Below are 12374 nucleotides of genomic sequence, written 5' to 3'. Positions count from 1 at the left end.
TCATAGTAAACAGGGACAATTTCTGCAAAATACTTTGATATTCTAAGTTATTCTAAGTGGTTATGCCAAGCCTTTTTCTGAAATCTTGTTGCATTCCCAAATGGGCATTAATACCCTCCTTGTAAACCTAAAAATAAAGAGTTAAACTTACCTGGAATCCAGCACTGGGCAACGCTCCCAGTAAGTTTTCCATGCCCTGTCTGGCTCCCAGTAAGTTTTCCATGCCCGATCATAGTCTAATTGAATGCTTCTCATGGAGAAGCATTTGATGGGACCATTTCACCGACTCAGAGTGTGTCACAAACTTACCTGCTTCAGTTGCCCATGCTGCCCCCCTTGATGGGCCACATGAGCCGAAAGCTTTACATACCCGCGCTGCTCCCCTCCTCAGGTTTCTCAGCCCAAATCTCTCTACTCAGCCATGCAACCTGAACAGAGAATATTACACTTTCCATTCGTGCGGGCCGAAATCAAGTTATCCGTTTCTTCCCAACTGTCTGCTTGGATGGCGCTTCTTTTATGTATTAAAGAATTTGACATCGCGCCTGCCAGAAAAAAAAGGGACGTCGCGCCATATTCATAAAATTAATTTGGGCCAATGTTCATTGCCCTATCATGGTTTCTGCCTTGATACATTATTATTATTTATATAGCACCATCAGATTCCGTAGCGCTGTACAATGGGGATAATAATGATTATAGTAAGTCTCTATTGATATCCTGATATTGGCCATGGCTTGTATTTGACTCAGTGTATTTCTCACACTCTGAACTGGATAGGGGAGGACGAAGGGAAGGGGTAGACAGGAGAGGGAGTAGATAAAAAAAAAACAAAAAACAACAACAACAAACAAACCCCTTCCCAAAGAAAAGGCAATGCAGGGAGGCGGAGGGAGGGGAGAGATAGGCTTTCACTTGAAATCAGGATGGGAGCACTGCTTGCAAGGGAAATACCTGATAACAAAAGTAAATTCTGCACACCAAAGTCATATATGTTGGGGGTGCAACTAGTCTATAAACTAGCCAATAAAAGAGCAAATTTTTGAAGCAGAAATGTTGCACATACTAAAAGCAGAAGTGGTCATGGTGGTTGCAGTAACTCTTTAAGTACAAAATCATACACAGGAAGTATACATGAGCGTTCCAGTAAGAATACACTAAAATGTGCTTCCTACCAAAAAAAGATCAACCTCTAGAATGTTTTCAAAGTTTCCAAAAACCACAGTCACACTATAAAGCTCTGTATCTGCCAGAAGATCAACCCTTTTAGGCCTCCCAATGTTCATTGTGTCATGAGGCACAACCCCAAAGACGTTAGTAGACTGTGCTATACTTAACCCCTTACGGACCAAACTCCTGGAATAAAAGGGAATCATGACATGTCACACGTCATGTGTCCTTAAGGGGTTAAACACATATAGCATAAATAAAAATATCAGCTGCAAACTGGGTTTATTCACTTATCTGTAAATTGGGGAGAATTGACAATGGAACATTTTCAGCCGAAAGAGCTGAACTTGAAAAAATATCTAACTTGGCTCTTCTGATCTAAAATTCCCAGTTCCATGGTAGATTGGCAACATTACCCAGTGGAATAATCTCTGAAGACAGAGTTCAAAAGAAACTCTTAATAACAATCAGTATCTATTTTCTATATGAAGTTCTGTTCTAGTCAAACTCTTCCCATAGTCCCCTACCTGAAATTGATGTATACAGTCAAGATATGAAACAGGTAACTAGGAATTTGTTCTAATTGGTTCCAGAATAAAGCACACAACCCATAGAGCCCAGCATTAAAGGAATTGTGATTGTGAGTTTTAGTACTGGTTGGACTGGGTATCTCTATGGCATTATAGTTTATGGCGGGAGCAAAATAGCAAACTACTTCTGAAGAATTTGATATGCAAATTCCTGGGAATGCATTTAGTGTAGGGAGTACCAGAAATGGGAGGTTTATTTACCTCATTCATCGGTTATCTTGTTTAGTGAAATCCATTTGGCATAAAATTTAGACTATAGAGAATGACAATCTTTCATGTTATTCACTTATAATGGGAATTCTGGACAATAAGAGTATTAAACACTGTAGCGGAGCTGCAATATTAAATCCCAATATCTCCACTGGTAGAATAAAGTAATCCAAGAAAAGCGCTGAATGAAGGCAATATCCCAAATCCCCCAGTAACCGGACGAAACACAGTTATGAGAGTCAACTGAGGTTTTTATTCACAGGTCACAGTATTTATGTGGTTTCCCATGCAAGGGGTTTCCTTAATCACTTTACAGGGGTTGTACAGTAGGGGACTACATGGGGAACGGAACATACAGGACCATTTTCCCACCATGCACTGCTGTACGAGAGGGATACTCCCATAAGAATATCCTGTTAAGTGGATTATCCCTCTGTACAGTAGAACCGGTCTTTTTACTTAAAAATGTATAACTTGCACGTTATTCGTGCTATTTAACCAAATGAAATATAGGTAGATAGCTGGGATCTGAGCGCATACTTCAGGAAACTACCGCTCAGATCCCAGCACAATTAGCCGAATACCACACGAAATACACTTTAATATGAACTCATAAGAAAATACACGGATGCACAGTTTGAAGGAAAGTACCGAAAGACCGGTGGTCCCGAACGGTCTGGAAGTCCAGGGGTGATCGTGCCGTCGAGTAGCCGATTTTAGTTCCAGGCACTCGACGACCAAACACCGCTGGGCTAAAAGGGAATCCAAGATGGCCGCCGCCGCATGGTCGGTATCCAAACAGTGGCCACCCTGCGAATCAATTAACCAAGGAGCGATACATTGTTGCAATCTGTTAATGGGAGCCACATGACCTCCTGTGTGTGGTCTCCCATTCGGTACTTTGTTCGTTTCACGAACAGTGTTGAAAGTCACTGTTCGTGAAACTGCCATAGGAATGCTAGCGGCTTTTGCGCCACTAGCATACGAATGCCCCTATAACCTCTTTAAGCGAACACATAAAATAACATAGATTAAACAGTCTTTCCAGGACAACCATTATAAATACAGGAACAGTCTTAAGTGGCTAGGTTTGCCACAAACGCTCAAGCTGGAAAAAACGTTGAGTTCGAAATTTTTATTTCCAGATAGATTATTTTGGCCCAGCTCTTACATTCCTTGATGAGCTTCCTGAGATTCCCAGCTCATTTGATAAACCTGTTAGAGATCCATTGTACATTTCAATATTTTACCATTTTACCACTGGTACCTAAATTTGAGACTCTCTGAAAGGATAGGTCTGCACTGAGTAAGTGTGAGAGACGTATGAATGTCTTCTAAAAATTATTGGAAAAAATGAATGAAACGCGCCTGCTAATTCCATTAGTTTCCACTTTTTTTTTTTTCCTTCACTTTTTAGACAAGAACACTGTAATAAATTCCATCCATTTTGCTGGGAATCCAAATATAACATGGCGACCGTCACCAGCAGGTGAAAATTAACCATTGAGATTTGTTCTCTGTTCTCCAACTCAGCTATTTTGGCCTTGATTCTACCAGTTAGTCGTTGATTCATCACAACTCAATGTTAACTAAATAAATGCCATAATTATTTGAAATAAAAATAAAAAGTATGATCCAACTAAAATGATGCTGAGTAAGTTTTATATAGAACAGTACACAGTATACAGAAAAGGCACCAAACATAATTAGCATGCTCAGTTATTAGTCAGCGTCCACTTATACATATGAACGATCCCTGTACTGAAAATACAGTCCTTTTTTTAGTGTGAAACTCAGCTGTTTTACAGCTCCCCTATGTTTGGTTAAAATTTGCAATTCCCTTGTCTTACACTTTATGTGGCTGTCCAATCATTGACAGTGCAAGGCACGTGCTCTGAGCAAATTGCCTGCCTCTTCAGTTTAGTTCCATGACTGCTGACTCCTTTGATCACCAAATCCCGTTACCCTTCCATTCCCAATAAGTAACGCAACACCATGTTAAGTGGATAAGGGCAAGGGCCACAGCTTTATTTAAACCAGAATAACCAAATACTGTCAGCTGCTGGTTTTACCCAGCAGACAGGTACACTTTAAACTTCTTCCCCAAGCCCGTCTGGGCATTATTCATTTACCAAACTTGCTGGCGCAGGAAACCCGCAGCTGTGACAAAATGAGAACAAAGAAAACACAACACAAAACAACAATTCCAGAACAGAACAGTTGTGGAGGGTGGGTGGGGAAAGACACTGCCAGGCTCCCTCAGCATTGTTCACCAGTAGTCTGGTAATTTTTCCCAGAATTCCATGCTTTCAACTGTAAAACCAACTGTATCCTTCTGGTTGCTATGCCAACTCCTCAGGGCAGCAGTCATGCTCCCCCCTCCCTATTCGCTCCGGGGGTTGGCCTGAAAATACATGATTGGTTGTCTAATTGACAGCTAGGTGGTTAAAGCAAGGTTTATTTATAAAAGTGCCAATTTCTATTGAAATCTTCACTTTTTGTAAAAGTAAAAAAGAGGACACACTCTTCACACATAAAACATTTCAGCAAGCTAAAGTGCTTTATAGGTCTGGAGTGTCCCTTTAACATAATTTGCAACAGTCTCAGATATCCTTTTATCCGTAAAATCATAAAACATTGCTTTTATCACACAATTTTATTAGAAATCTGTTATAAAATATATTTATATGATACAAAATGATTACGTTTGCAACAAAATGTGCACATTTGTCTAATATGATTTGTCAGAGTTTCAAAACAAGAAGCAGAATGAATCACAAACACTGGAACAAAAATGGCTGCCATTTTGTCCTCTTGTTTTCTTCATAGCCAGCGTCTCTCTCCAGTGTGGCTGTTAAACAGGTACTCGCGCCCGGTGACTAGAAATAAAGACATAATAGTTAATATAGCAGGTCGTTATGGAGAAAATCTGACTTATCATAACCTGCTGTTTGCACACTTTTTATTTTAAATCAGTAAATGGCTCGGATATATCTATTAAACAACAAAAGAACAAAAATAAAAACATATACTTATCAATAAACAGAAACAGCTTCCCACCGAACACCTCCCAAATAGTGTTGCGTCCAAACAAGCCAAAAAATACAATACATGTGGCGTGGGATTCAGCTGATATACCTAATTATTATTTATTATTTTTTAGGTATATCAGCTGAATCCCATGTGTATTGTATTTTTCGGATATATCTATATTGTGAACTCTGATTTTGCCAACAGTTCTGTAGATCTAGGGGCAGTTCAGATGAAAAATATGGAGATAGCTTACTAGATTATTTAAGCTTTGTGATTTCAGAGATGACCTCTTAAATGATCCAGATGATATTTCATTTGGACTCCATCAAAATCAGCATGACTGGCCACAAAAGATATCTTAAGAATCTCACAAAAAATAATTTCTGAATAATTCCTGAGCAATTCTGGCTGGCTGTACAAGCACCCAAAGGTCAAATAGTTATAGCATAGTACGCCAAAAACAGGAGTGTAAGCCTCAATTAGAGAGCATTTGCCGTTGTCAAACAACACTCTCCTTCACAGACCGTGCAGCCAAGATTGCGGAGGATGTGGAATCAGACAGCGCCAGCCTCTCCTCAAGGCCCTATACCCCAGGCCAAATCTGTGCTCCTGACATGGAGCCCCAGGCAGAATTGGAGCTGGGAACCTGGAAAAATACCCTGGTGGCAAAATCATTATACATCACAACACTTTAAATAAATAAAACTTAACTGAGTGGTACAGAAACCCACATCAGTCAATATAGTGGACGCTCTAAATAGTCTTGCACTTACCCCTATAACAACGGGATCTACACATGGATCCCAAGAAACCCATGTATACAAGCAGGTGGCCTAGAACTGCCTCATAGTAATCATGTCTTAATCATCCATATAACAGCAGCGATAATTGCCGAGCACCTTATATTGCCAGGGGACTCTCAGTACTCGTGATATGGTCCCTTCTACTTCCTTACATCATAATAGAGATGGTAGGAAACTCCTCCTGCCTATCCTCTCTTTCCTCAATTTGTGGTGGCGTGGGGTTAAAATAAAACTGGGGACCAGTTAATATATATTCTACCAAAAGGGATCTGCAGCCCAATGATATGCAGAAGATGAGGGGTTTAAAAATTTAATAGGTGGCCACAGGAGAAGCGTAATGTAAGTAGCTGTATAACATAGGCCTTTTACATCAATTTACCACAGCGATACGTGAAAGCCCAAGGTGTAGCGGTGTTCATTTTTCAAGCATTTTCAAGCCAGCCACTGGGATTGCTGAATCTGTCTCTTTGTTCTGTCACTTTAGTTGTGTAAGATTGTGTAACATAGCAAAGACTTGTACGCATGTTTAATAGACCAATGTGAAATTTACTGGTGTTAGCTACATTAAATAATCTGTGTTATAGTAACCCAACATAATGCTCTTTTATTGCTTAGTTAGGTACAATGACACCATTTTGTGTGAAAAAAAAGTTATATCTCAAGGTTACTGATTATTACCTGGATCCTGAGCTCTGCCATCAAACTGCTGTAGGAGGAAACACAGGAGTTATAAAATATTAATGTTAGATTTGAACAAACTAAAAACAATAACAAACATGTGTTTTCATTTGGGTAAGCTAATTAGAATACCTAGAAAAACCAAAGTGACCAGTAGAAATAAAATGAGAACCTAACTTTTATTGTTCACATAAGTAACCTAATTAAAAAGTAAGCGTGGTTGAGAATAAATTGGGTAATTATCTAACTAAAATAATAATCCCTTAGAAAAAAGGGTAATAGAGCTACCACACGACAAGTGAGTATTTAAAGCTAACCTCACACATAACAAAGTGGTATGCTACATGCTAATGCTGCCTAAAATAAGTCTTTCTAAGCGCTCTGTGTATAATCACTCTGAGATTTACAAGAAAATCTATGCCATGATTGGTACGAAGCAAAATAACCACCGAGTTGTGCAATCCTTCGGGGAATAAAGAGATACTGTTGCCATTAAAAATAAATAAATAGATATTAGTGGTGCTTCCCTTTATAAGTAGTCACATATACTGATTTGATAGTCAAGTACACTTTTAGAAAGGCCCAAGCCCCTAACGTGCACGTTTTTTTTAAAGCGGTTTATTCATTAGAAGCTAATGAAAAATAATACTGGTATCACTAGTAGCGATGTTAAAGTCCTATTGTTTCATCATACTGTTTTTATATTTAGCATGTACAGAACTCAGGTCATATATTACCTAGATTTAAGTGTACGATTTTATTTGTTTAGGACAATGTATGCATAGCGCCTTTATTAGGCAGAATATGAACTATTTTGTTTAGATTGTTGTATAACTAAGCCCAACAGGGTATAAATTATCCATACCAAGCTCAGAGGACTGACTGGAGCAATATCCTTCTTATCCTTGCTTGGTGGTGGAGGCTGTTCTTTTGCCGCATCCACAGGATTCTCTACATTTGCCACAGATCTAGGAACAAGGATAGATAATGATAAATGATTATCTGCACATGTGTTACATATAATTATATCAATGGGTTACAATAAAAACAAGACACAAGGCATCCAGAGGTGACTTCAGCTTTCCTATGCTTCAGAAAATGTATCTTACATGCAGGTCAGTTGTTTCTTCCTGATAAACCGTCACTTCTCTGGATATTATCAAATAAAACACTGAATATCACCTGTAACTTGTGATAACCTTTCTTTTCGTGTGATGCTCCAAATTCTTTTAAATATAAATTAAATATCTGGCAACTGACATAACACTCCATATTAGTCCAATCACAACTAGGGCATATGTTGCCTTATGTGTAGGTGGCAGCATAGCATTGTGGGAAACAAAGGCTCCAATGTGGGTACACATTCGTGTCATGCAATCCATCCTTATTTTAAAACACCAAGGACTTATTTATACCTTGTTCGCATATATAGTTGCATGGTGTAGGGCTGTTAATAAAAGCCAGTATTAGTAGTAACTGCTAGATACTGAGTGGTTTCCAACCTTGAAGCTTTGCTTTTACCATCTGACCTCCAAAAACAACGCCTCAGAAAGAAACTGACCACTCGCAGGCTAGCCACTTGCTGATAAAGCACAGAAAAACAAGCTGTAATGGCAACCACACAGTTCTGGTAAACATGGCTCCCACTTAGCATGCATATCTCACAGTGTGATCGATGTTAGCAGGAAGTAGCAACAGTGAATACAATGTATTTAACTGGCTTTTATGCTATGTCAAAAACATATCTATGTAACTCAAGAGCTGAATTTTATGCAATGTGAATGAACTGTAAACAACACCAGAGAGAGTGTTGGGAAGTATTTAGACACCAGACACTATGTAGACGTTTGCAGCTCTTATAGAGAATAATGGGAGTTGTTAGCAACTGCTTAGCCGCTGGCTTTGTGGTCTGAAATTTCCTGATTCTACTGTTGAGATTTTGAGGTTGGTAAACAGACGCTACACGCAACATTATCAAAGGCAGCAGAAAGGTCTAGAAGAATTAGTATGGAGTAGTGGCCTTGGGATTTAGCCGCAATTAGATAATTAGTTACTTTAATCAGAGCGGTCTCAGGAGAATGGAGGGGGAGGAAGCCAGATTGAAGAGGATCAAAGAGAGAGTTGGAATCGGGAAAGCATGCCAGACGGGTAAAGGCAAGTCGTTCCAGAAGTTTTGAGGAGAAATTTAGTAGAAATGCGGGATGGTAGTTAGAAGGAGAAGACGAGTCAAGAGATGGCTTTTTTAAGAAGGGCACTATAGGAGCATGTTTAAGGGGAGAAGGGACCATATCAGAGTAAAGAGAGTCATTGAAGATATGCATTAAGGGTGGCATATCAAGGGGAGAGATATCTGAAAAGGTGAGATGAGATGAGACCAAGCAGACAAGTGGTGGGGCGAGGGGATAGGAGATACACAGCCACCTCAAGTTTAGTAGCCGGGTAGAAGGTCTGAAAAGTAGAAAAGGGATGGTCCAAGAACAGTTGAGATACAGAGGAGCGAAGGGGGTGTGAATTCTGTCCTTAACTGGCTAAACTTCTCAGTGAAATAGTATGAAAAACAACTGAAAGGTAAATTTGGGGTGTGGCCACAGCAGGTGAGTGTTGAAGGTGTCAAAGAGACGCCTGGGGTTGTAGAAGTATTAACTAATGAGTAAGGAAAAGTACAATTGTTAAGCAAGGGCGAGGACTGCACTTTACGAGCAGAAGTTGAATTTGTAATAGAGAAAGTCTGACATGGTGCAAGAATTCCTGCAAAAGCGTTCAGCTGAATGGGAGCATCTCTGCAGGTAGCATGTTGATTTAGTGTGCCACGTTTGAAGGCATATCCTCGTTAAGGGGGAAAGTTTGGAGCAGGGCTCCAGTGTACAGGGCGAGGGTAGCATTGTGTGAGGAAAAAGCCAGAAGAGAGAAAGGAGAAGGTAGGGATGGAAGAGAGATGAGAATGGACAACAGCTGACAGTTGCTGGAGATCAAGAGAATGCCTGTTTCTCCTGAGTGGAGGAAGGTAAGACTGAAAATGTTGGGTGAGGGGGCTCTCAAGAAGAAAAGAAAGGCGGTGGTTATATGAGAAGGGAAATAGAATGTTAAAGAGATTAGAGACTGCATGCATCTGCAAAAATATGATCAAGGCTATTGCCAGCTAAATGTGTGGGTGAATTATCCCACTAGGATAGGCCATGGAAGGAAGTAATTGAAAAACTTTTGAGGCTATTGAGGTCAAGAGTGGGTTAATTGACATGCTGAAATCCTTCAAAATTATAGATGGAATATTACTTGAAAGAAAGTAGAGAAGCCAGGCAGCGAAATGGTCAAGGAAAAGAAAATGGGGAACCAGGGGGTTGGTAAATAACAGCAATGTTTGCAAAGATGGGTTTGAAAAGGCTAATTGAATGAACTTCAAATGAGGAGAAAGAGAAGGAAAGGGGATGTTTAGAGGTTTGATACTGTCATATTGGCAGTCTTTGTTTTACTTACACCCCAATACAAAGGATAAAGAGGCAGTGGTAGCAGTGTCAGAGCGAGAGAGACATGTTTCTGTTAATGCCTATATATATAATATATCTCTATTCCACAAAACACAGGTACTCTATAACACTTACTTGTTCTGTAGAAGTGGCTGGGTTGCCTCTGTTGCGGTGTTTCCGCAGATCGGGTACCTAAGAAGCCAAATATATAGTTTAGTTATGTTTTTGTACTGTACTTTTACTCACAGTTGAAGTACTCCATATATAGATTATAGTATTGAGCTCTGACATGTTTGGTGGCGTTACACAATCTAATTACATATTTGCTTACTTTAAATTTTACATTTTCATGGCTTTTTCTCTTCTGGAATAAATATATAAAAGGTATTACGTGAGATCAAATCATTAACTTATACTGAAAAAATAATAATAAATACGTATTTCATCACAAACTGCCCAAGGTTTTAAAGGAACACTGTGATTTAATCTTTTTGATTAAATCACTAAAAGTCAGGTGCAGGAGAAGCTTTATCGCAGTGTTCTGAAAAGTGTTTTTTATTTATTTTATTTTACTCCATTATAATTATTGTATTTACTTTTCTTTTGGCTCTCTAAAATGTATTTATTAAATTATTCTACAAATGGTCTAAAACGTTTCAATGTTTTGCTTAGTAAATTCTGCTATTTTTCACAGAAATTCCACAAAAGACCACCAAATTTAAAGTGGCGGAAAAAAGCAAAGTGAAACAAAACACTTTTCTGGTGAAAAAAGATGACATAAAGATTGATAAAATCTGTTGCTGAAAAAATATCAAAGATTCCAAATGACTGTTATTTTGCAAAAGAAGCAACAGACATACAAATTCAACACATTTTATAAATTGTTTCAACAAAATGCCAGAATTAGTACAAACCTATATGCATCACTCTCATAAATCTTTGCTAAATCTCCCCAATATTATGTGCCACTAAAACATTCACTATATATCTATCCCACTAGTAACTGGTAAACCAGGGGTGCCCAAAAGGTAGATATTCAGATGTTGTAGAACTACAACTCCCATGATGCTTTGCAGGACTTTGGAATGCCTTTCGAAAGGCAAAGCATCATGGAAGCTGTAGTTTTAAAACATCTGGGGATCTACCTTTTGGGCACCCCTTGTGGTAGATGAATATCAAAGGAAAAGAACCAGTGGCTACAAGTACACTAAGCTCTCAGCAGACAAGCCTCTCTCATACAAATACTAACTACAATAAAAATTGATGATGCTGCCATATTATGAATGAAGGCCCACAACTGGTCTCCTGTTTGATTAAATAAATTAAACAAAAAAACAGGAGTTCCTGGGTAACTCTAGAACCCCTTTTTAATTTTTTTCATTGTGGTAATTTTGTTTTTTATTCTATTTCCCCCCCCCCCCCCATATGTTTAGTGCTGCAGAGGAAAGCCATGGTTTGCCTCCCTCTTATTGTGCCACTAAATGAGTTTGTTTAGTTCTAGCTAGACATGATCAGAGAGGGTTTAAGGTTTGGGGAACATTGTTTAGGCATGTAGAGCAGTTTAGTATGGATTTGATGCATTATTATTGAAATAGCATAATTCTAGTTGAGGCACAAGTTAGCAATTTGAGGTTTTATAGTTCTATGGAGTGACATTTTTAGTGTTCAGCATGATTTCCACCAGAAGTAAGTTTTAAAAATGATAATTAAAAATGGCAGCACTTACAGGGTTACTGATTGAAGTGAGAATTGCCCAAAATCTAAAGTGATTCAAAGTCTGTGCCAAAATAGTCATACTGAAAGAATTCTCCTAGGAAGTAGTTTGAATACTTCCATCTATCCATCCATAAAGTGGATCAGTCAGTTTTTTGTTGTTTATATTTGTATATTTTACCGCGGGGTGCAGGGGAGGTGAGTTTTACTTACCTCCAGCTGTCCTGCATGGCCGCTGCCAAATTTATGATGAAGACCCTCTTTGGCTCCTGGTGTTTCAGCTGCCAGGAGCCATGTCTGTGGTGTACACAGTCTTGTGCATGTGAGTACAACACTGAGGTCTATGGAGGATCCAGCGAGAATGCAGGATCATCTATAGACAAAGCCTGTATCCCACATTTGTGACAGCTGCTGTGATTAGCCAAAAGTTGACAGACCAGCTCCGTCTTTTGTCAATTTTTGTCAACTTTAGACTTGACCATAAAGATTATAATTTTTTCATGAAATACTAAAAAGTGAGAAATTCACTTTAACCCCTTAACCCCTTAAGGACCAAACTTCTGGAATAAAAGGGAATCATGACGTGTCAGACATGTCATGTGTCCTTAAGGGGTTAAGGACACATGACATGTGTGACATGTCATGATTCCCTTTTATTCCAGAAGTTTGGTCCTTAAGGGGTTAAACATGAAATTCACTTTGAATTCTCGACA

The 12374-nt window shown here is 39.0% G+C and overlaps 1 protein-coding gene across 1 annotated transcript in view; it reads right to left on the bottom strand.

The window, feature by feature from the left end:
- Positions 1 to 4607: 4607 nt before the first annotated feature.
- The window catches only part of CDHR4 (cadherin related family member 4), a 58941-nt gene continuing 51174 nt past the window's right edge, over positions 4608 to 12374 (bottom strand). Inside the window, exons 17-20 of the mRNA XM_063427458.1 lie at positions 10084 to 10140; positions 7350 to 7452; positions 6485 to 6512; positions 4608 to 4849 (exon numbers count right to left, since the gene is read on the bottom strand). Of these exons, the coding sequence (XP_063283528.1) occupies positions 4794 to 4849; positions 6485 to 6512; positions 7350 to 7452; positions 10084 to 10140 (244 nt within the window). The 3' untranslated portion in view covers positions 4608 to 4793. The remainder of the gene's footprint in view (positions 4850 to 6484; positions 6513 to 7349; positions 7453 to 10083; positions 10141 to 12374) is intronic.

The sequence above is a fragment of the Pelobates fuscus genome, chromosome 7 (assembly GCF_036172605.1).
Source record: "Pelobates fuscus isolate aPelFus1 chromosome 7, aPelFus1.pri, whole genome shotgun sequence".
NCBI lineage: Eukaryota > Metazoa > Chordata > Amphibia > Anura > Pelobatidae > Pelobates > Pelobates fuscus.
This window is presented reverse-complemented; position numbering and strand designations above follow the sequence as displayed.